Raw genomic sequence first — 23,078 nt, 5'->3', positions numbered from 1 at the left:
AGACCATAAACACCGACACACACCAGTTAGGTCAAATGGTACACTGCTCGGTGCAGCACTGGCAGCTCAGACACAGCACTAGCAGGTACAGAACAACACTCGTGTGTGGCACTGGCAGGTGAAGTCCCGGCAGCTGAGATACCTTAATGGGAGGTATGACACTGGCAGCTCAGGTACAGCACTGGAAGGTGGAATACACAGGTGAGACACTAAGTTCAGGTGCAGCACTGCCAGGTGCAGCACTAGCAGCTCAGATACAATACTGGAAGGTGAAGCACTGACAGCTGAGGGACAGTACTGACAGTTCAGGGACAGGACAGCACTGACAGTTCAGGGACAGCACTGACAGTTCAGGGACAGGACAGCACTGACAGCTCAGGGACAGCACTGACAGCTCAGGGACAGTACCGGCAAGAGTAGCACGATCACTGCACGAGTCACACATTGCCCCTTGGCCAGAGATGCAAAACACAAGAGCTTCATTTTAAAGTTTATTTATTAGTGTCTACATTAACACTGCAATGACGTTACTGTGAAAATCCCTTCGTCACCACCATCTGGCGCCTGTTTGGGTACACTGAGGGAGAATTTAGCATGGCCAATGCACCTAATCAGCACCTCTTTCAGACTGTGGGAGGCAACTTCAGCACCCGGAGGAAACCCACGCAGACATCGAGGAGAACGTGCAGACTCTACGCAGGCAGTGACCCAAGCCAGGAATCGAATCCGGTGTGAGGCAGCAGTGCAAACCACTGTGCCACCATGTCATGAAGCCATGCTACCTTTGGAGTGAAAGAAACAAAGCTGTATATTTGGGAATGTGCCTCAGTAAAACTGTCTGCAAGAAACAGTTCCAGAGGAAAGATACATCATCACTTCACTGGGAATGGGAATATCTGTCAAGACCACACACACAGACATCCCCCTTTGATTCATGCCCCCCACCCCCTCACCTTTCAGAGGGTGTGAATACCTGCTCAGAGCTCCCGGCGGATCCACTCACCTTTCAGTTTGCTGGAGAACCAGCCCTTTCTCCAGGGCCTCTCTGCCAGGTCCGGGTGGAAGCCCGACAGCCGACAGTGTCTTTCCAGACGGCAGGACGATCGAGGGACCCGAGCTGTCGATATTGTCCGCTGGGGGTTCCAGGCTGGACTTCTTGGCTTCTCCGTTCCCGCTCATCCTGGCACTTTGAGGAAAAAGGGCATTAAAAAGGCTCCCTGCGGGAAAGGGGGAAGCTGCAGCTAGTCTAGAACCTGACTCCGATACTGCAGACTCATTCTCTCTGATATGCAGGAACACGGGAGGGCCACGTGACCCTGTTACACCATCTGATACGATGATCTGGCTATGACCTCAGCTCCACTTTCCCTGTCCTCACGCACCCCCATACCGCTCGACCCCCTTGATTAAATTCAGTAACCTAGCTTCCACTGCTTTTTGGGGAAGGAAATTCCACAGGCTAACCATCCATCCCCAGGGGGAGAAAACTCTCATCTCCATCTTAAAAGGAAGACCACTTATTCTAAACCTGTGTCTCCTGGCCTGAGTCTCTCCATAAGGAGGGACATTCTCTCAACATCTACCCAGTCAATTCCCCTCAGGAATTGGGGAGGCGATGGCCTAGTGGTATCATCGCTAGACTATTAATCCAGAAACTCAGCTAATGTTCTGGGGACCCGGGTTCGAATCCCGCCACGGCAATAAAAATATCTGGAATTAAGAATCTACTGATGACCATTGAAACCATTGTTGGAAAAACCCATCTGGTTCACTAATGTCCTTCAGGGAAGGATTTCCAGATGAAGAAATTCTCACCTGGGTCCGGCCTACATGTGTCTCCAGAACCACAGCAATGTGGTTGACTCTCAATTGTCCTCGGGCAACTAGGGATGGGCAATAAAGCATCTTAAGATGCTGCCAGACCTGATGAGATTTTCCAGCATTTTCTCTTTTGGTTTCAGATTCCAACATCCGCAGTAATTTGCTTTTATTATGATGGGCAATAAATGCTAGCCAACCATGTCCATGTCCCACGAAAGAATAAAAAAAAGAAGGATCTTGTGTGTATCAATAAGATTACCTCTTGTTCTTATTCTTCCAAACTCCAATGGGAATAGGCCCAACCTGATCAACCTTGCTTTGTAAGATCAGCCCTTCATCCCAGGTACCAGTCGAGTGAACCTCCCATGTGCTGCTTCTAATGCTATTATATCAATTTTCAAATAAGGAAACCAAACCTGTACACAATATTGTGGTCTCATCATGACCCTGTACAGTTGCAGTAAAACCTTCCTACTTTAATATTCCATTCCTCTTGCTATAAACACCAGAAACAGTCTGACTAAAAAATCTAAAGCAATTTCAATCATACCACGTCCATTAATACATCAACAGCCACTTGCATTTATATAGCACCTTTAACTTAGTTAAATGCCCTAAAGCTCTTCACTGGAACGTTTATCCAATTTGACACCAGACCACACAAGGCGACATTAGGACCTGCAACCAGAAACATGGTCAAAAAGGTCAATTAAAACGAGCACGCTAGATAGGGGGATAGCAGGATTGAGAGGGGGTGGAGAGATTTAGGAAGGAAATTCAGAACCCTTGAAGCTGAAGGCATGGCCGCCATTAGTGGAGGGGTTAAAATCTGGGCTGTGGAAGGGACAAGACTCGGAGGAAGTTACAGAGGCAAGAAAGGGTAAGGCCACAGAGGGATTTCAAAATAAGGTGAAGACAATTTGGAAATTACGGATTGTTGAACTGCGTTGGTCAGCAAGCAGAACGGGACTTGGCACGAGCTTGGACATGGGCAACAGAGTGCTGTATGCCTCATTTACAGAGGGTAGACTATGAGGCAGGCCCAGAAGGTAACGGGTGAATGGGACTTGGTGCAAGTTGGTGGGCGTGTGGCTCGTCTGATCACGGGGCCCCGAACTCCAGATTCAGTAATCCCGACTCCTGCTCACCTGGCGTGTGTGGTGTCCGCTCTGCCGTTCATCAGATGTTCTTGGATGGGAGGTGCTGGCACCGGCACCATGCTGGAGGTGTCTGCTTTGGCCACGGTGATCTCCTGGGCCTCTGAGGCGTCCTCCCCACAGTGTGGGCAGAAGATCATCCCATTGAGCTGGGAGACGCAGCCCTTGTGGAAGCGATGAGTGATCCTGAAGTCTGGGTGACACTCCAGGAAAGATCCCTGCAAAAACCCCAAAATAAGCTTCACACGTCAAGTAATGGCACTCTCAGCTACTCCCCTCGAGGGCAAGGGGAGATGCAGATAACTCGAGGTGCGCAAAAAAAAATCCTAATGGCGCATCGCACAAAACATTCTTCATAACTGGAATACCAGAACTAAATAATGAGCTCACAGTAACAAGACTTCAGATACACAAATATGTCAGATGAAAAGATGAAGTTTCCAAGACTGTTATATTCTGGGACAGAGAAACATAGAAAATAGGTGCAGGAGTAGGTCATTCGGCCTTCAAGCCTGCACCACCACTCAATATGATCATGGCTGATTATGCACTTTCAGTATCCCACTCCTGCTTTCCCTCCATATCTTCTGATTCCTTTAGCCGTAAGGGCCACATCCAGCTCCCTCTTGAACATCTCTAACGAACCGGCCCCAACAGCTCTCTGAGTGAAGACGTTCTTCCACATCTCAGTCCTGAATGGCTTACCTCTTATTTTTAGACCGCGACCCCTAGTTCTGGATTTCCCCAACATCGGGAACATTCTTCCCACATCTAGCTTGTCCAGTCCCAGTAAGATTTTATGTTTCTATGAGATGCCCTCTCATTCTTCTGAATTCCAGTGAGTACAAGCGCAGTCGATCCAGTCTTTCTTCATACATCAGTCCTGCCGTTCCGGGAATCAGTCTGGTGGACCTTCGTTGGACTCCCTCAACAGCAAGAATATCCTTCCTCAGACTAGGAGGAACTGCACACGATACTCAACGTGTGGCCTCATCAAGGCCCTGTATAACTGCAGCAATGATGTGGAGATGCCGGCGTTGGACTGGGGTAAGCACAGTAAGAAGTCTCACAACACCAGGTTAAAGTCCAACAGGTTTATTTGGTAGCAAATGCCATTTGCTACCAAATAAACCTGTTGGACTTTAACCTGGTGTTGTGAGACTTCTAACTGCAGCAAGACATCCTCACTCCTATACTCAAATCCTCTTGCTATGAAGGCCAGCATGCCATTACCTTTCCTCACTGCCTGCTGCACCTGCATGCCAACCTTCAGCGACTGTTCCACCATGACACCCAGGTCACATTGCACTTCCGCCCTGTAACTCAGTTCCAAATGGTCTACAGTCCCTGCAAACCGCCTTTAGGATTGGGCAATAAATGCTGGCCAGCCAGCAACGCCCATGTCCCACAAATGAATATAAAAAACCCCTTTACTTTCTTCTCGCGTACCTTTATAATGAGAAAGAAAAGAATCTTGACAAAGTGATAAGAGTAAGTGTTTTCGCTGGGAGGAGGACAGATTTAAAGTTAACCGGTGAAAGATGTGCAGGGAGATGTGGAGAAGGCCTTTAGCACATCAGGTTATGATCATCTGGAATGCACTAAGGTGCATGGATGGTGCAATGCTGACTTTCAAGAGGGAATTGGGCTGCAAGGAAAGGGCATGGGAGTGCTGTCAAAGAGCTCACACAAACACGAGGGGCCAATGGGCCTCCATCTGTGTTGTATTAGCCAACAATATCATTTCTAAAATTGAAATTTTAAAATTGAATCATTGCATGTAGTTACACAGCAAGTTACAGAATAGATCCTATTTATAGATTTGAAGCCTCTTACCTTAATTCTGCTGAAGTATAAGGTATAGCTGGTCAGAAATAGTTACAAATATTCAAATTCTTGAGTTTCATTCCAATCTTTTATCAAAGGTGTCCCGATTCCAGTTTGGATAAACGAGTGTTCTTTGGTTCAGGGGTTTTGGAACTTACCGCGGTACAGAAGTAGCCACAGCCTGGACAGCAGTGGTGCTTCACCATTCGAGCCCTGTGTACTTCACACAGCACCATCAGCGGCACTCGACTGGAAGGTCTCATCGTCTCACATTTGGTGATGCTGTTACTGCAGCCACTCAGCTGGGGAGAGAAAACAAAACAAACATCAAATGCAGTCATGGTGGCACGGTGGTTAGCACTGCTGCCTCACAGCGCCAGGGACCCGGGTTTGATTCCAGCCTCGGGTCACTGTCTGTGCAGAGTCTTTTTTCTATTCATTCGTGGGACATGGGTGTCGCTGGCTGGTCAGCATTTATTGCCCATCCCTAGTTGCCCGAGGGCAGTTGGGAGTCAACCACATTGCTGTGGTTCTGGAGTCACATGTAGGCCAGACCAGGTAAGGACGACAGATTTCCTTCCCTAAACGACAAGTCAATCAGATGAGTTTTTCCCACAATTGACAATGGTTTCACGGTCGTCATTAGATTTTTTAAATTCCAGATATTTTTTATTGAATTCAAATTTCACCACCTGCCGCAGCGGGATTCGAACCCAGGTCCACAGAACATTAGCTGAGTTTCTGGATTAATAGTCTAGTGATAATACCACTAGGCCATCGCCTCCCCAATTGCTGTCATTCCCTGTTTTAAATAAACAGCAAATCCTGTCATTCCCTGTTTGGGCGTCACAGTGGCGCAGTGTTTAGCACTGCTGCCTCACAGCGCCAGGGACTCGGGTTCGATTCCCGGCTTGGGTCACTGTTTGTGTGGAGTCTGCATGTTCTCCCCAGGTCTGCGTGCGTTTCCTCCCACAGTCAGAAAGACGTGCTGGTTTGGTGCATTGGCCAGGCTAAATTCTCCCTCAGTGTGCTCGAACAGGCACCAGTGTGGCAACTAGGGGATTTTCACAGTAACTTCATTGCAGTGTTAAAGTCAGCCTACTTGTGACGCTGATAAATAAACTTTAGTCTATAAATAAACAGCAAATCCTGTCATTTCCTGTTCTAACTGACACATATCCAAGTTTGGTACCAGCGGCAAATATTGAAATTTTACTCTGTATTTTAGCACGCAAGTAATTTATATGGAGCAAAAAAGCAATGGTATTGGAGAGAGTTCCCGGCTAGTACAAATCTTCCACTAACAGAACCCAACCACTGCCTCCTACTACCCGCTTACTGATTAAGAGTCAATGAAAGATATTTTCTCGGGAAGTCAGGAGCGGCCCAGAGGGGCTGGGTGGAGAGATGAAGTTTTCTTGTCCCGTCCCACACAGTGGGCAGGACCAGACGATGCCCGTCGCTCTCACCTGTCCGTCCGTACTTTCCGTCGCCATGCACTTGTTGTTGGAGAGCTCGGTAATCCGGTCAATCTTTGGCGCCTCCATCCGGCAGCTGCACAGCGGTAGTTCCTCAAACTTATCCGTCTCCATGGAGCTGGCATCATTGGATACTCCTGGAGGATGGACACAGAGAGTTTAACCTCCTAACACGAAAATAATTTAAATAACAGAGGGAGATTTGTAGCCTCCCTGTTCAGAATTTGCTTTCCTATCTATTTGTGAGGTCGGGAAATTTAGCAGCCACACCTTCAGTCCCTTCATCCAGGTCATTTGTATTAATTGTAAAAATTTAAGACCCCAACACTGATCCCTGTGGCACATCACTCATTACATCCTGCCAACCAAAAACACTCCCCTTTATGCTAACTTCCTATTTTCTGTTAGCTGCCAACATGTTATCCCCGACACGATGAGTTTTTATTTTCCGTAATAACGTTTGATGCGGCCCCTTATCAAATGTCTTCTGGAAATCGAAGTACAGCACATCTACTGGTGTTACCGGTGGGAGCGTCAATATCGATGGAGAACTGCCCAACGGAGGGTCAGAGCTGTTGATGTGCTATACTGTTGGGAGGCATGCTGTGAGAGTGCTGCAGTGTTGGAAGATCATTTTGAGGGGCAGCTGCACTGTTGAAGGGTCAGTACTGCAGGAGCGCTGCACTGTCGGAAGCTGAGGGAGCAACACACTGTGGGAGGTGCTCCTGTTTAGGCGAGACTGAAAATCTATCTATCCCGGGGCTGTAAAAGATCAACCAGCCATTCACAATTTGCAACATTTCCCATATCACAGTGACTACACCTTCAGTGTAGTTCATTTTGATGTAAAGCGCTTTGGGACATGCTCAGATTGGAAAGGTGCTATATATACATTCAAGCTACTCTTCCTTCCACTTTGCTTGCTGTGGTCTGGTTTCACAGGTGCTGCAGGGCTTTACTGAGGGGACAACTCCATTTCTTGTGGTGGATCCAGCAGAACTCAGTTTGCTCTAATTAACAAGTTTTTTACACAGAGGGTGGTGGGTGCCTGTAACTCGCTGCCGGGGGAGGTTGTGGAAGCAGATACGACAGTGACTTTTAAAGGGCGTCTTGACAAATACATGAATAGGATGGGAATAGAGGGATATGGTCCCTGGAAGGGTAGGGGGGTTTTAGTTCAGTCGGGCAGCATGGTCGGTGCAGGCTTGGAGGGCTGAAGGGCCTGTTCCTGTGCTGTAATTTTCTTTGTTCTTTGCTCTAACATGTTGAGAGATTGTAGGATATAGCATCATTTTGGTAGAGCTAATGTAGGGGGGAGCTATACGATAAATGGCAGAACCATAAAGGGTGTAGATACGCAGAGGGACCTGGGTGTGCAAGTCCACAGATCCTTGAAGGTGATGTCACAGGTGGAGAAGGTGGTGAAGAAGGCATATGGCATGCTTGCCTTTATAGGACGGGGCATAGATTATAAAAGTTGGGGTCTGATGTTGCAGTTGTATAGAACGTTGGTTCGGCCGCATTTGGAATACTGCGTCCAGTTCTGGTCGCCGCACTACCAGAAGGACGTGGAGGCTTTAGAGAGAGTGCAGAGGAGGTTTACCAGGATGTTGCCTGGTATGGAAGGGTTTAGTTATGAGGAGAGATTGGGTAAACTGGGGTTGTTCTCCCTGGAAAGACCCAGGATGAGGGGAGACCTAATAGAGGTGTATAAAATTATGAAAGGCATAGAAAGGGTGAACGGTGGGAAGCTTTTCCCCAGGTCGGTGGTGACCTTCACGAGGGGTCATAGGTTCAAGGTGAGGGGGGCGGGGGGGGTTTAACACGGATATCAGAAGGGCGTATTTTACACAGAGGGTGGTGGGGGCCTGGAATGCGCTGCCGGGCAAGGTGGTGGAGGCGGACACACTGGGAACGTTTAAGACTTATCTAGATAGCCACATGAACAGAGTGGGGATGGAGGGATACAAAAGAATGGTCTAGTTTGGACCAGGGAGCGGCGCGGGCTTGGAGGGCCGAAGGGCCTGTTCCTGTGCTGTATTGTTCTTTGTTTAGAATTTATTCAGAGGGACCGTGTTGGGGACGGGGGGAGAAGAGATAAGTGGGAACGGGGGGAAGGGCTGGGGGTAGGGGAGGAGGGGGGAGGGGATGGGGGGGGAGGGGACGGGAGGAGAGGTGCGTGAAGCTCCATTGGAAGAGGGACCCGAGGGGACAGAAAACGGGGTGGGGAGGGGGCAGAAAAGGAGGGGGGCAGAAAAGGAGGGGGGAGGGTTTGGGAGAAAGAAAAGGGATTAGGGAGAGGAGTGGGCTAGGAGATGGAAATATGAAGATTCGGGGGTAAGGGATAGGGTTGGCTTTTGAAGAGAGGGAGGGAAGTTAGGAAATAATTGCTCTGTAAGAGCACCGGTCTGCCTGATGTGCGGTTCGGCTACTTATTTGGTTTGACGATTAAACCAGTTTGCAGAACTCCACGACGATGAAATCACAGAGGAACAAGTTAACCCAGCAGCTGTGTGGAACCCTGGAATTGGGGGGGGAGGGGGGGCTTCAATAACTTGTTTGCAACTGCAAATATCATTTTCACTCAAAACTCCTGGGCAAAACCCAGCTGCTGGATTGGGCCCCAGGTCCTCAAGGTCAAAGGGCAAAACATGCCGGTAGCCCCCTCCACCACCCTCCATCGTCAACACACCCTAAAAATCAGCAAGCTGCCCACTGAGCAAAGCAAATACAGGATGTGGCGAGATTTCATTTAGAGTGCGAGTGCGGGGCACCTACCTGTCGGCTGCGGGGAAAGGCTACTCTCATTGGGAAGTTCCAGTGACCCCAGGGGGACCTCGGTGTACTCGCTCTGCACCTGGTTCCCTCCTCCACCTCCTCCTGAAGAAGTCATCACTGCCCAAGCCCAAAGGAAACAGAGAAACACAGACTTCAGATCAAGGCAATCACTGAAGAGCCCAGTCTTCGCCGTGGCTCCAACACAAAGAACACAACTTTACCGTCCTGGTCTAACTCAAGGTCCCCAATTTCTCTTCATTCGTGGGACCTGAGCATCGCTGTCGAGGCCAGCGTTCATTGCCCATCTCTAACTGCTCCTGAGAAGGCTGTGATGAGCCCCCCCTCCTCCCTAGCAACTCACTGGAAATCTGAGATTGATTAGATTTTTGCTGGAGAAGGGAATAATGGAATTGGAGTCCAGGTGACCAAGGTGAGTGGTACAGATCAGGACCTCACTGAATGGCAGAACAGGTTTGAGGGGCTGAATGGCCTCCACCATAGAATCCCTACAGTGCAGAAGGAAGCCATTCGTCCCATTGAGCCTGCACAGCAACAATCCCACCCAAACCCCATCCCTGTAACCCCACATGTTTACCCTGCTAGCCCCCCTGACACTACAGGGCTATTTAACATGGCCAATTCAACCTAACCCGCACATCTTTCGGACTGTGGGAGGAAAGTGGAGCACCCGGAGGAAACCCACGCAGACATGGGGGAGAATGTGCAAACTCCACACAGAGAGTGACCTGAGGCTGGAATTGAACCCGTGTCCCTGGTGCTGTGAGGCAGCAGTGCTAACCACTGTACCATCCCAGTTCCAAAGCAAACATCAACTTGGTCAAAATGTCCCATCCAACACCAAGGCCTCACTGTCCCAAGTTTGCCAACCCACCCAGAATAAAAATCCTGCCTGTCCTCAAAGTTGACTCTGCATCATCTGGAAATCATAGAATAGAATCCATACCGTGCAGGAGGAGGCCATTCGGCCCATGTATGCTGCACCGCCAACAATCCCACCCAGGCCCTATCCCTGCAATCCCACATATTTACCCCGCTAATCCCTCTAACCTACACATACCAGGACACTAAGGGACACTAACCCCACATCTTTTGGACTGTGGGAGGAAACCGGAGCACCCGGAGGAAACCCACGCAGACACAGGGAGAACGTGCAGACTCTGCACCGAGTGACCCAAGACGGGAATTGAACCCGGGTCCGTCGCGCTGTGATGCAGTAGTGTTAACCACCGTGCCGCCCTTAAATCCTTGTCAATGTTCGAAATGCAAATCCACGCAACAATAATAGAAGAATAATACATTTTTAGTCTGTCCTTGTTGACGGTTTGTATAGGAATCTGAGATGGATGGCCCTCTAAGCTTTACTCCCTTCATAATGAGTGGAGATTCTTGAATAACCCTGGTTGGACATCAGACATCCATATATTGGTGAAGCATTAGTTTATAGTGAGGCTGAAGGGACTGCACAAAGGCTTCATATCATTTCAGGATCAGCAATTCACCATTGTGGGAGCACTGTCAGTATATGGACTGCAGTAAAAGAGCCCAACACCTTCTCAATGAGCAAACAGGAACAGGGCAGTAAATGTCACCCTCATCACCAGCGTTTCAAAGGGAAAGCGGGGTCAGGCAGTAAATGCCATCCTTAGCAATAGCACCCCACTCCGAGAATGGAAATAAACATTTGTAGGGGGTACCCACCCCACCCCCACCCACGTCTCCTTGAGGTGCTGCCATTCAGTTCCATGAGGTGTTAGTGCTCTTGCATTACAATCAGGAGGGAAATGCTCAGGGGTGGGTGTTGATATTGGTGGGGTATTGGACCATCAGAGGGGCCGTGCTGGGGATTTTGACTGCATTTGAAGCCATCCTCAGCACATGCACATGTACTCACACAGAGCACAGACAGAAACATGCACACTCACACACACGCACAGACAGAAACAGGCACTCACTCACATGCACAGGCACTCACTCACACGCACAGGCACTCTCACACGCACGGGCACTCTCACACACGCACAGGCACTCACACACACGCACAGGCACTCACACACACGCACAGGCACTCACACACACGCACATTCACTCACACACACGCACAGGCACTCACACACACGCACAGGCACTCACACACACGCACAGGCACTCTCACACACACACAGGCACTCTCACACACACACAGGCACTCACACACATACACAGGCACTCACACACATACACAGGCACTCACACACATACACAGGCACTCACACACGCACAGGCACTCACACACGCACTCACACACGCACTCACACACACCAACAGGAACACAAACACAGACACACATACACAGAAACACACCGACAGAAACACACACACACACACACACACACACACACAGCAACCCTTTCTAACAGAGGTCGCTGGGCAATAGTCAGGAGCAGGGCCCCCTCACTGATTATTCTTCTCTGTAATTCAGGGGCATTAAAGCCAAAAGCCACTGGGGGGCGGTATAAACTCAAGATTAATTGGGGAAACAATATTCCAGTGAGTGAGAAGGTGGAAGCAATCAGTCACCAACTGCTAATTAGACGTCTTTTAGAAAACAATATTTCAGGATACAGTGTGAGGAGACGATGTTGGGGGAAATTACATCAAGATGGTCAGCACAAATGATACAATGGCACCGAGCGTGAATTCAACTCAAATTTGAATTTGACTTAATAAATCCAGAATATAATCTATTCTCAATCCTAATGTCACATGACAACTATTGTCAATTGCTGGTTCACTAATGTCCTTTAGTTTGCTGCCTTTCTTTTTAAACTGGATACAAACCTGTGTCAGGGAACAAAGCGAAATACTGCGCATGCTGGAAGGGAAGGGAGTTGTCTGTAACTCATCACGAGGTGACGGGTCTCTGAGGCTAAAAGGCTGAGGTTATGGGCAGAGCACTGAAGCAATGAGCTTTCCCCTTGTTCTCGCTGTTCAAACACTTGCAAATTCATAACTACTGCAATTTTGAGGGAGGGAAATCTGCCTTCCTCACTCAGTCTGGCCTACATTTGACTCCAGACCCACAGCAATGTGGTTGACTCTGAACTGTCCACTGAAATGGCAAAGCCACTCAGTTCAAGGGCAATTAGAGATAGGTGTCAAATGGTGGCCTTCCCACATCCCATGAAAGAGTCAAGAGTAAAAACATATTCTTACCAGCTCCTGCATTGCAGACCACCTCTCTTGGCAGCTGGCCAGGTCACATTGGGGCAAAACACTGAAATTACGTTCAGCAGGTTCAAAGACCACCGACGCCCAAATTCACAACATCTGACGTGCCCAGAGGAAGGCCAGAGGGACAGTTGCCCCAAAACACCAACAACATGGTGGCACAGTGGTTCGCGCTGCTGCCTCACAGGTTCAATTTTGGCCTCGGGTGACTGTCTGTGTGGAGTCTGCATGTTCTCCCCGTGTCTGTGTGGGTTTCCGCCGGGTGCTCCGGTTTCCTCCCACACTCCAAAGATGAGTGAGTTTGGTTGAATGGTCATGCTAAACTGTCCCTTAGTGTTAGGGGACTAGCAGTGCAACAACATGGGGTTACGGGGTAGGGCCTAGGTGGCACTGTTGTCGGTGCAGGTTTGATGGGCTGAATGGCTTCCTTTTGCACCGTAGGGATTTTATGACTCTAAGAACTACCGGTCCTGTGGACATCCCTGCCGATCCTTCATCAGACTGTTCAGTCGTGAAAGGATCCACATAAGACAATGAAAGCATTTACAGTGTAAACAAAGAGTCTACCACGACTATGGGAGGACGGAGAGGTGGAACGTTATGTTAAATGTACATTTTTCAAGGGGAACAGATGATTTTGGACCCATGGTTCCCAAAGGTCTCCACTACTCCACCTCATCTCATGTCTGGGTCTGCTGTCGGCATATTGCTTATGATTAGTCAACAATTCCATTCTTATATTTCCACTTTAATGGTAGAAGATGAACTGGAGCTTTATCTTTTGACACTCCTGGGTTGTTACCACAGCACAGCCAGTATCTTAGCTGGATGAGGGCAGTTATTCCAACTTCTAACAATTCTAACTCCTGCGTCAATTACACAGAAATAATGTAGAGTCATTAAGTTTACAGCATGGAAACAGGCCCTTCGGCCCAACTTGTCCATGCCGCCCATTTTTTACTACTAAGCTAGTCCCCTTAGCAAAACCTTTGATAAGGTACCGCATGGTAGGTTGTTGCATAAGGTTAAATCTCACGGCATCCAGGGTGAGGTATCTAAATGGATACAAAATTGGCTTTTTGATAGAAGCCAGAGGGTGGTTGTAGAGGGTTGTTTTTCAAATTGGACGCCTGTGACCAGCGGTGTGCCTCAGGGATCAGTGCTGGGCCCACTGTTATTTGTCATTTATATTAATGATTTGGATAAGAATATAGGAGGCATGGTTAGTAAGTTTGCAGATGACACCAAGATTGGTGGCATAGTGGACAGTGAAGAAAGTTATCTCCAATTGCAACAGGATCTTGAACAATTGGGCCAGTGGGCTGACAAATGGCAGATGGAGTTTAATTTAGATAAATGCGAGGTGATGCATTTTGGTAGATTGAACCAGGGCAGGACTTACTCAGTTAATGGTCGAGCGTTGGGGAGAGTTACAGAACAAAGAGATCTAGGGTACATGTTCATAGCTCCTTGAAAGTGGAGTCACAGATGGACAGAGTGGTGAAGAAGGCATTCAGCATGCTTGGTTTCATCGGTCAGAACATTGAATGCAGGAGTTGGGACGTCTTGTTGAAGTTGCACAAGACGTTGTTAAGGCCACATTTGGAATACGGTGTACAGTTCTGGTCGCCCTATTATAGAAAGGGTATTATTAAACTAGAAAGAGTGCAGAAAAGGTTTACTAGGATGCTACCCGGACTTGATGGTTTGAGTTATAAGAAGAGGCTGGATAGACTGGGACTTTTTTCTCTGGAGCTTGGAAGGCTGAGGGGTGATCTTATAGAGGTCTATAAAATAATGAGGGGCACAGATCAGCTTGATAGTAAATATCTTTTCCCAAAGGTAGGGGAGTCTAAAACTAGAGGGCATAGGTTTAAGGTGAGAGGGGAGGGATACAAAAGTGTCCAGAGGGGCAATGTTTTCACACAGAGGGTGGTGAGTGTCTGGAACAAGCTGCCAGAGGTAGTAGTAGTAGAGGCGGGTACAATTTTGTCTTTTAAAAAGCATTTGGACAGTTACATGGGTACGATGGGTATGGAGGAATATGGGCCTAATGCGGGCAATTGGGATTAGCTTAGGGGTTTAAAAAAAAGGGCAGCATGGACAAGTTGGGCCAAAAGGCCTGTTTCCATGCTGTAAACCTCTATGACTCTAATTGCCCGCATTTGGCCCATATCCCTCTTTACCCATCTTACCCATGTAACTCTAAATGCTTTTTAAAAGACAAAATTGTAACCGCCTCTACTACTGCCTCTGGCAACTTGTTCCAGACACTCACCACCCTCTGTGTGAAACATTTGCCCCACTGGACCCTTTTGTATCTCTCCCCTCTCACGTTAAACCAATGCCCTCTAGTTTTAGACTCCCCTACCTTTGGGAAAAGATATTGACTATCTAGCTGATCTATGCCCTTATTATTTTATAGACCTCTATAAGATCACCCCTCAGCCTCCTACACTCCAGAGAAAAAAGTCCCAGTCTATCCAGCCTCTCCTCATAACACAAACCATCAAGTCCCGGTAGCATCCTAGTAAATCTTTTCTGCACTGTTTCTAGTTTAATAATATCCTTTCTCTAATAGGGTGACCGGAACTGTACACAGTATTCCAAGTGTGGCCGTACTAATGTCTTGTACAACTTCAACAAGACGTCCCAACTCCTGTATTCAATGTTCTGACCAATGAAACCAAGCATGCCGAATGCCTTCTTCACCACCCTGTCCACCTGTGACTCCACTTTCAAGGAGCTATGAACCTGTATTTCGAGATTTCTTTGTTCTATAACTCTCTCCAATGCCCTAACATTAATTGAGTAGGTCCTGCCCCAATTTGATCTACCAAAATGTATCACCTCACATTTATCTAAATTAAACTCCCATCTGTCATTCATCGGCCGACTGGCCCAGTTGATCAAGAAGTCGATGTGTGGGTACAAAACAAATGCTATTGAGGTTAAGGGCCAAGTATCCGCTTCTCTGAGGGGTGATGTTTGAACTGTCAAGTAGCTTCCACAGTGTGGGGAAAGGGGGAAAGAATTTTACTCCCGATCGCGTAGCCCATTCTGTTTTCATTTCCAGGGATGAGATCCTTATCGGGAAGGGTGCCATTGGTTGCTTAGCCCGAGCTGCGCCTTGAGAAGCTGAGCTGCTTCCTTGAACCCCTAAAGTCCCGTGTGGGGTCGATGCACCCGCCAGCGAATGCTAAAATATCGGCATGTTCGATGGGGTCATAACCTCCGCTGACATTCCACTTTTCCCTTCTGGAGGATTGCCAGGCATTGCCCAATGCAGAATAAAGGCTTTATCAGTCCCTGAATGGACCGCAGTCTTCTTGTTGGAACAGCAAGACCAAGGAAGAAGCTTGTCACGTTACTGCTTTGCCCATGGCCTCAGAGTCCTATAATCTTGTGATGAGTTACAGACAACCCCCCAAAACTGGTTTGTGCCTGGTTTTAAAAAAGGCAGCAATACCCTGATTCTTCACACAGTTATAGTCTTTGATCACATCAGCCTGACCGACCACAGTGGAACAGTAGGCCCTCCCTCTCTCTGGGTTACCTAACCCGCTAAGTGGCCAGAGCTGTCTCACTAAGATAAAGAGGAGGAGAACTGCAAAGCACAAAACGGTCGTCATCCATACCTTCTTTCAGTTTTGTGAAATCGGTTGCTGTCTGTCCCACTGGAACTAACAGAAAGAGGAAATCAATGAAGGAAGATGGGTGAAGAACTGAAGCACAAGCGATGCCTGTGTAGCGTCTACAAAAGCAGGGCCGTGTGCAATGCGTGGAACGCCACTGCGTGGTGATCAGCCAAGCAGACAGGCTGAAGCTGCTGCTCACCGGCTATAAGTCCACATGTAGAGTCATAGAGGTTTACAGCATGGAAACAGGCCCTTCGGCCCAATTTGTCCATGTCGCCTTTTTTTTAACCACTAATTGTTTTAACCACGAATTGTTTTAACCACTAATAGTCCCAATTGCCCGCATTAGGCCCATATCCCTCTATACCCATCTTACCCATGTAACTGTCTAAACGCTTTTTAAAAGACAAAATTGTACCCGCCTCTACTACTACCTCTGGCAGCTGGTTCCAGACACTCACCACCCTCTGAGTGAAACAATTGCCCCTCTGGACCCTTTTCTATCTCTCACCTTAAACCTATGCCCTCTAGTTTTAGACTCCCCTACCTTTGGGAAAAGATATTGACTATCTAACTGATCTAAGCCCCTCATTATTTTATTGACCTCTATAAGATCACCCCTCAGCCTTCTACGCTCCAGAGAAAAAAGTCCCAGTCTACCCAGCCTCTCCTTATAACTCAATCCATGAAGTCCCGGTAGCATCCTAGTAAATCTTTTCTGCACTCTTTCTAGTTTAATGATATCCTTTCTATAATAGAATGACCAGAACTGTACACAATATTCCAAGTGTGGCCTTACTAATGTCTTGTACATCTTCAACAAGACGTCCCAACTCTTGCATTCGATGTTCTGACCAATGAAACCAAGCATGCCGAATGCCTCCTTCCCCCACTCTCTCAAGTCATTATAAAAACATAGAATCCTACAGTGCAGAAGAAAGCCATTCGGCCCATCGAGTCTGTAACGACCACAATTCCACCCAGGCCTTACCCCGACAACCCCAAGCATTTATCTTAGCTAATGCCCCTGACACTAAGGGGCAATTTATCATGGCCAATCTACCTAACCTGCACATCTTTGGACTGTGGGAGGAAACCGGAGCACCCGGAGGAAACCCATGCAGACATGGGGAGAACGTGCAGACTCCGCACAGACAGTCACCCGAGGCCAGAATTGAACCCTGGTCCCTGGTGCTGTGAGGCAGCAGTGCTAACCACCGTGCTGCCTGAAAATTGCTATTGCCTCTGCTTCCAGCAGCCTTTAAGGCAATGCATTTGAGATTACAACAACTGGCTTTGTAAAAAAATCTTGTTTATCCTTCTCTGGTGTATTTGCCAATTACAGGAACCAGGAGCCCCTTTGTTTTGTATTAAACTCTGGGTGCTGAATGGCCTGTTTCTGTGCTGCATATTCTTTGCAATGTTGTGTAACTGGCTCAAGACTAAACCCTTGTTCCTAATCTTCAATGGGCGGGAGGGGAGTGTCAAAGGAAATGATTGTGCCGGAGTCCTTCGGGGCTATAAATGAATCCTTCAAACGCTGCTGCAAGCAACCCAGTGGGAAAATTTCATGTTGGCCTTCTTTGAACTCTCTTCTTGTTTTAAACTCTTTTATTTCACAGGATGAGGCATCACTGGCGAGGCCAACATTTGTCGTCCCTCCCTATGCTTGAACTGAGTGGCTCGCTTGGCCATTTCAGAGGGCAGTTGAGTCAACCACATTGCTGCGGCTCTGGAGTCACATGGACCAGACCGGGTAAGGACGGAAGATTTCCTTCCCTAAAGGGACATTAGTGAACCAGATGGGTTTTTACGACAGACAGTTTTAATTTATTAATGGATTCCACCGTCTCCCTCAAGATTGTGGAAGTTGAGAGATGGGAAATAGGGGAAAGGCTGACTGACAAACGGGAATGGGGCAACAGAGAATCTGTTCGCTTTCCGATTGGCCAGCGAGTCAGGTTGGCCTGCATGGAGGTCATGGGTATGAAACCTCAACTAGAATTGGCTACTGCTTTGTGAACCAGGCAAGATAAGCCATGGATGGAAGATGGGAAGGCGTCACTGGTGGAGCTAGGAGCTCCCCCGAGGCACGTCACCCAATCACCTTCCTTCCCAGCGCACCGACGACCTCCTACCTGCCCCTTTACCCTGCTTCATGCGATCCTTCCTCCTGCGTTTCCGGGTGGGTTTCACCCACGGGCTCTCGCTCTTCCACTTCTTCTTCCCTTTCCTTTTCAGACTGGAGGTGGAGCTCTGCGGAGATCAGACAGAGGGGAGGTCAGTCACCCTTCACACAAAGGTTGCCCGATGACTGCCAACATGGGGGACGGGGGAATGGGGGGCGGGGAGGGTAGTTAACCAGCACGTCAATGAGGGGGGCACGCACATTTTGCATAACTGTCAGCCCAACATCAATCAAATAAAACACAACGACGTAACTACATCCCACAATCGCCACAGTTATTTTTCAGTCATAATTGTATCGACAATGAACTGCATTTATATCGTGCCTTCAATATGTCCCAAGGTGTTTCACAGAAGCATTATCAAACAAAGTGCCACGCTTAGGACATGGGAGGCAAGCTTCCCTGAAGCTCAGTTAAAGAGGTGGAGATACCGGTGTTGAACTGGGTTGGGCACAGTTAAGAAGTCTCACCTGATGAAACAGCAGCTCTCCAAATGCTCATGATTCCAAATAAACCTGTTGGGTTTTAACCTGGTGTTGTGAGACTTCTCACTGTGCTCAGTCAAAGAGATGGGCTTTATAGGGCTGCTTAAAGGTTGAGTCAGAGAGATTTAGGGATGGCTTTCCAGAGCGTAGGGCCCAGCCAGCTGAATGGGGGAGTGATTAAAATCGAGGCCAGCACTGGAGGAGTGGTTATCTCAAAGGGTTTTGGGGATAAAGGTGATTCGAAATTTTGGGGGGGGTGGGTTGCGAGGCCATGGAATGTTGTGAAATCAAGGATGAGAATTTTAAAACCAAAACACTCAAGTTGTGGGGCAGGAGGTTTAGGGGGGAATGTGAGGAAAATCTTTTTTTACCCAGAGGGTGGTGACGGTCTGGAGTGTGTTGCCTGGGAGGGTGGTGGAGGCGGAATGCCTCACATCCTTTAAAAAGTACCTGGATGAGCTTGGCACATCATAACATTCAAGACTATGGAGGGCCAAGTGCTGGCAGATGGGATTAAATGGGAGGTCAGGTGTTTGTTACGTGTTGATGCAGACTCGATGGCTGAAGGACCTCTTCCTGACTGTCTGATTCTATGACCATAGAATCCTACAGTGCAGAAGGCAGCCATTCGGCCCATTGAGTCTGCACCAACCACAATTCCACCCATGCCCTATCCCCATAACCTCATGCATTTACCCTGCTAATCCCCCTGACACTAAGGGACAATTTAGCATGGTCAACACACCTAACTCACACATCTTGGGACTGTGGGAGGAAACCGGAGCACCCGGAGGAAACCCACGCAGACACGGGGAGAACGTGCAAACTCCACACAGACAGTGACCCAAGCTGGGAATTGAACCGGGGTCCCTGGCGCTGTGAGGCACTAATGCTACCTACTGTGCCACCTACTGCGACTGCAGGATTAGCAGCCCGTGCCAGGTCATTGAGGACAAAAAACTTGGCTTTAGGATGCAACTGGCAGGGTTTTAGATGAGCTGAAATGGCCAATGGTGTCATATGAAATGAAGGTAAGCATGCAGTACGGCATTTTCTTACACGGGAGGGGAGGGGGTTGGTGGGGGGGTCCCTGGGCCAGAGAACTGAGGACTCAAACAGATCCCCTGTCCGTCCATGTCACCCAGTAGAAAGACTCTGCACATCCTGCAAGTCCCAAGGACCTTTCCCAGTCAGCGAGCCCATCTCAAAATGCGGTTGCTGTTGCCATGTAGAGGAACTAGGCAGCCAATTGATGCACAGCAAGATCCCATGGGTGGCGCCGGGCTAAATGACCGGCAACGCGCCGCCCAGTGCAGCAAGATGTCGGAAACGGAAGGAAAATGAAATACACGGTTACCTTGTTGGAAAGAGGACGTGGAGATGAGGAACTCCACAGGGTGCTCCAGATCACTGCTTGACCAGCTTGTGAAACCAGGATAAATCTAAAAATCTTTTCAAAAAGAGGTCCTTTTCCAGGTGGCCTTGTGTACTAACCGGCCCCCAAAACACACACGCGCGCGCGCGCACACACACGCACATACACACACGCGCACACACACACACGCGCACACACACACACACACGCGCGCGCGCACGCACACACGCGCGCGCACACACACACGCGCACACACACACACGCGCACACACACACGCGCACACACACACGCACACACACACACACCCCAGACGCCACACACACATGACACAGACACACAACACACGCAGACACACACCGCACACATACCACACACGCGTGCACACACACACACGCGCGCACCACCCCGCCCCCACAGGTTTAAGACGTACCTTTTGTAAAAGAAACCTTGAATTAGCTTAGCCCAGGAAAGTCACAAATTGGATGCGTGCTCATTCTTAAGACAGCAACAGCACCAAGATCCATTCTGTGGAGTAGTTGTGATGCTTTGGAAAATGACCCCTTCCCCACTGCCTCAGGCAATCAAAGCCAGACAAGGAAAGCATGTGGGACAAGTATTCTCAATAAAGCCTCTCACCTTTCTTTACACAATGCTATCACTGTGCCAACCTGAAAATGCTACCAACACCCTCATGAACCTTCAAGAGACTGTGCAGGCTAGCGATACAATGTGAACATACCCTGTCGGAGATGTTTCCAGAACCTTCTAGTTCCTCCTCATCATCCTCCACGTCACTCAGTCGATCCTCAGCTGCATCGCCCTCGGTCTGGAAAAAGAAATATCCACGGGTCTTTGCAGTTAATTTGTGTCGTCTACAATAGCGAACTGAAACATGAACTACACAGTTCCAGACAGCTCCTCTCCCAGCCAGTGCAGCCACATCCTCAGTACTGACCCTCTGAAAATGCGTCACCCTCTCAGTACTGATCCTCTGAAAGTGCGGCGCTCGGTACTAACCCTCTGACAGTGCAGCATTCCCTCAGTACTGACCCTCTGACAGTGCAGCACTCTCTCAGCACTGACCCTCTGACAGTGCAGCACTCCTTCAGTACTGACCCTCTGACAGTGCAGCACTCCCTCAGCACTGACCCTCTGACAATGCAGCACTCCCTCAGTACTGACCCTCTGACAGTGCAGCACTCCCTCAGTACTAACCCTCCGACAGTGCAGCTCAGTACTGACCCTCTGACAGTGCAGCACTCCCTCAGTACTGACCCTCTGACAGTGCAGCACTCCCTCAGTACTGACCCTCTGACAGTGCAGCACTCCCTCAGTACTGACCCTCTGACAGTGCAGCACTCCCTCAGTACTAACCCTCCGACAGTGCAGCTCAGTACTGACCCTCTGACAGTGCAGCACTCCCTCAGTACTGACCCTGACAGTGCAGCACTCTCTCAGTACTGACCCTCTGACAGTGCAGCACTCTCTCAGTACTGACCCTCTGACAGTGCAGCACTCTCTCAGTACTGACCCTCTGACAGTGCAGCACTCTCTCAGCACTGACCCTCCGACAGTGCAGCTCAGTACTGACCCTCTGACAGTGCAGCACTCTCTCAGTACTGACCCTCTGACAGTGCAGCTCAGTACTGACCCTCTGACAGTGCAGCACTCCCTCAGTACTGACCCTGACAGTGCAGCACTCTCTCAGTACTGACCCTCTGACAGTGCAGCTCAGTACTGACCCTCTGACAGTGCAGCACTCCCTCAGTACTGACCCTGACAGTGCAGCACTCTCTCAGTACTGACCCTCTGACAGTGCAGCACTCCCTCAGTACTAACCCTCCGACAGTGCAGCTCAGTACTGACCCTCTGACAGTGCAGCACTCCCTCAGTACTGACCCTGACAGTGCAGCACTCTCTCAGTACTGACCCTCTGACAGTGCAGCACTCTCTCAGTACTGACCCTCTGACAGTGCAGCACTCCCTCAGCACTGACCCTCTGACAGTGCAGCGCTCCCTCAGTACTGACCCTGACAGTTCAGCACTCCCTCAGCACTGACTCTCTGACAGTGCAGCACTCTCTCAGTACTGACCCTCTGACAGTGCAGCACTCCCTCAGTACTGACCCTGACAGTTCAGCACTCCCTCAGCACTGACCCTCTGACAGTGCAGCACTCCCTCAGTACTGACCCTGACAGTTCAGCACTCCCTCAGCACTGACCCTCTGACAGTGCGGCACTACCTCAGTACTGACCCTCTGACAGTGCAGCACTCCCTCAGCACTGACCCTCTGACAGTGCAGCGCTCCCTCAGCACTGACTCTGACAGTGCAGCACTCCCTCAACACTGACCCTCTGACAGTGCAGCACTCCCTCAACACTGACCCTCTGACAGTGCAGCACTCCCTCAGTACTGACCCTCTGACAGTGCAGCACTCCCTCAGCACTGACCCTCTGACAGTGCGGCACTCCCTCAGTACTGACCCTCTGACAGTGCAGCACTCCCTCAGCACTGACCCTCTGACAGTGCAGCACTCCCTCAGTACTGACCCTCTGACAGTGCAGCACTCCCTCAGCACTGACCCTCTGACAGTGCGGCACTCGCTCAGCACTGACCCTCTGACAGTGCAGCACTCCCTCAGCACTGACCCTCTGACAGTGCAGTGTATTTAAAGGCAGGCACGTAGACAGAGGGAGACAGGTACTCCCGAGCTCACCTTGCTGGATTTGTCCGAATCTGCTCTCCCATCCACTGAATAGCTGTCATAGAAGAGGCTGAAGTCATCGCCCACCTCTGGATCCCATTCGTCCAGTATTTCCATTGGCTCCTCCTCCTTCTGCTTGGGCTCCGCCTCCTTCGAGAGGTCCAGGACTGGAACTGAACTGGCTACACTTGTGACCGCTTTCACCTCTTGTGGGTGGGCCCTGCTCAGTGCACCACTCAAATTCTGGACAGGGCACAAACAACAGGATTTTCCTTTATGGTGCATATTCTCCTCCCTCCATGATAAAATTTAAAAAGTAGTCCATTCGTTTTCTTTATTCTGAGAGGTGGGCGTCCTGGCTGGATCAGCATTTGTAACCCACCCTTACTTGACCTTG

General features: G+C 49.3%; 1 protein-coding gene across 10 annotated transcripts in view; it reads right to left on the bottom strand.

Annotated features, from left to right (window-relative positions):
• LOC144496769 (histone-lysine N-methyltransferase EHMT2-like) overlaps positions 1 to 23,078 on the bottom strand; it is a 99,316-nt gene that overhangs the window by 47,799 nt on the left and 28,439 nt on the right. For 3 of the 10 annotated variants that reach the window (XM_078217297.1, XM_078217292.1, XM_078217298.1), the window contains exons 11-19: positions 22,694 to 22,924; positions 20,717 to 20,803; positions 18,066 to 18,183; positions 15,928 to 15,972; positions 9,062 to 9,178; positions 6,275 to 6,420; positions 4,964 to 5,107; positions 2,970 to 3,196; positions 1,004 to 1,186 (exon numbers count right to left, since the gene is read on the bottom strand). In XM_078217297.1, coding sequence (XP_078073423.1) covers positions 1,004 to 1,186; positions 2,970 to 3,196; positions 4,964 to 5,107; positions 6,275 to 6,420; positions 9,062 to 9,178; positions 15,928 to 15,972; positions 18,066 to 18,183; positions 20,717 to 20,803; positions 22,694 to 22,924 — 1,298 coding nt within the window. The remainder of the gene's footprint in view (positions 1 to 1,003; positions 1,187 to 2,969; positions 3,197 to 4,963; positions 5,108 to 6,274; positions 6,421 to 9,061; positions 9,179 to 15,927; positions 15,973 to 18,065; positions 18,184 to 20,716; positions 20,804 to 22,693; positions 22,925 to 23,078) is intronic. The other 7 variants (XM_078217302.1, XM_078217294.1, XM_078217293.1 and 4 more) reach the window with 6 other exon arrangements.

The sequence above is a fragment of the Mustelus asterias genome, chromosome 8 (assembly GCF_964213995.1).
Source record: "Mustelus asterias chromosome 8, sMusAst1.hap1.1, whole genome shotgun sequence".
Lineage (NCBI taxonomy): Eukaryota > Metazoa > Chordata > Chondrichthyes > Carcharhiniformes > Triakidae > Mustelus > Mustelus asterias.
Note: the sequence above shows the minus strand (reverse complement) of the source record. Positions and strands in the feature narration are given on the sequence as shown.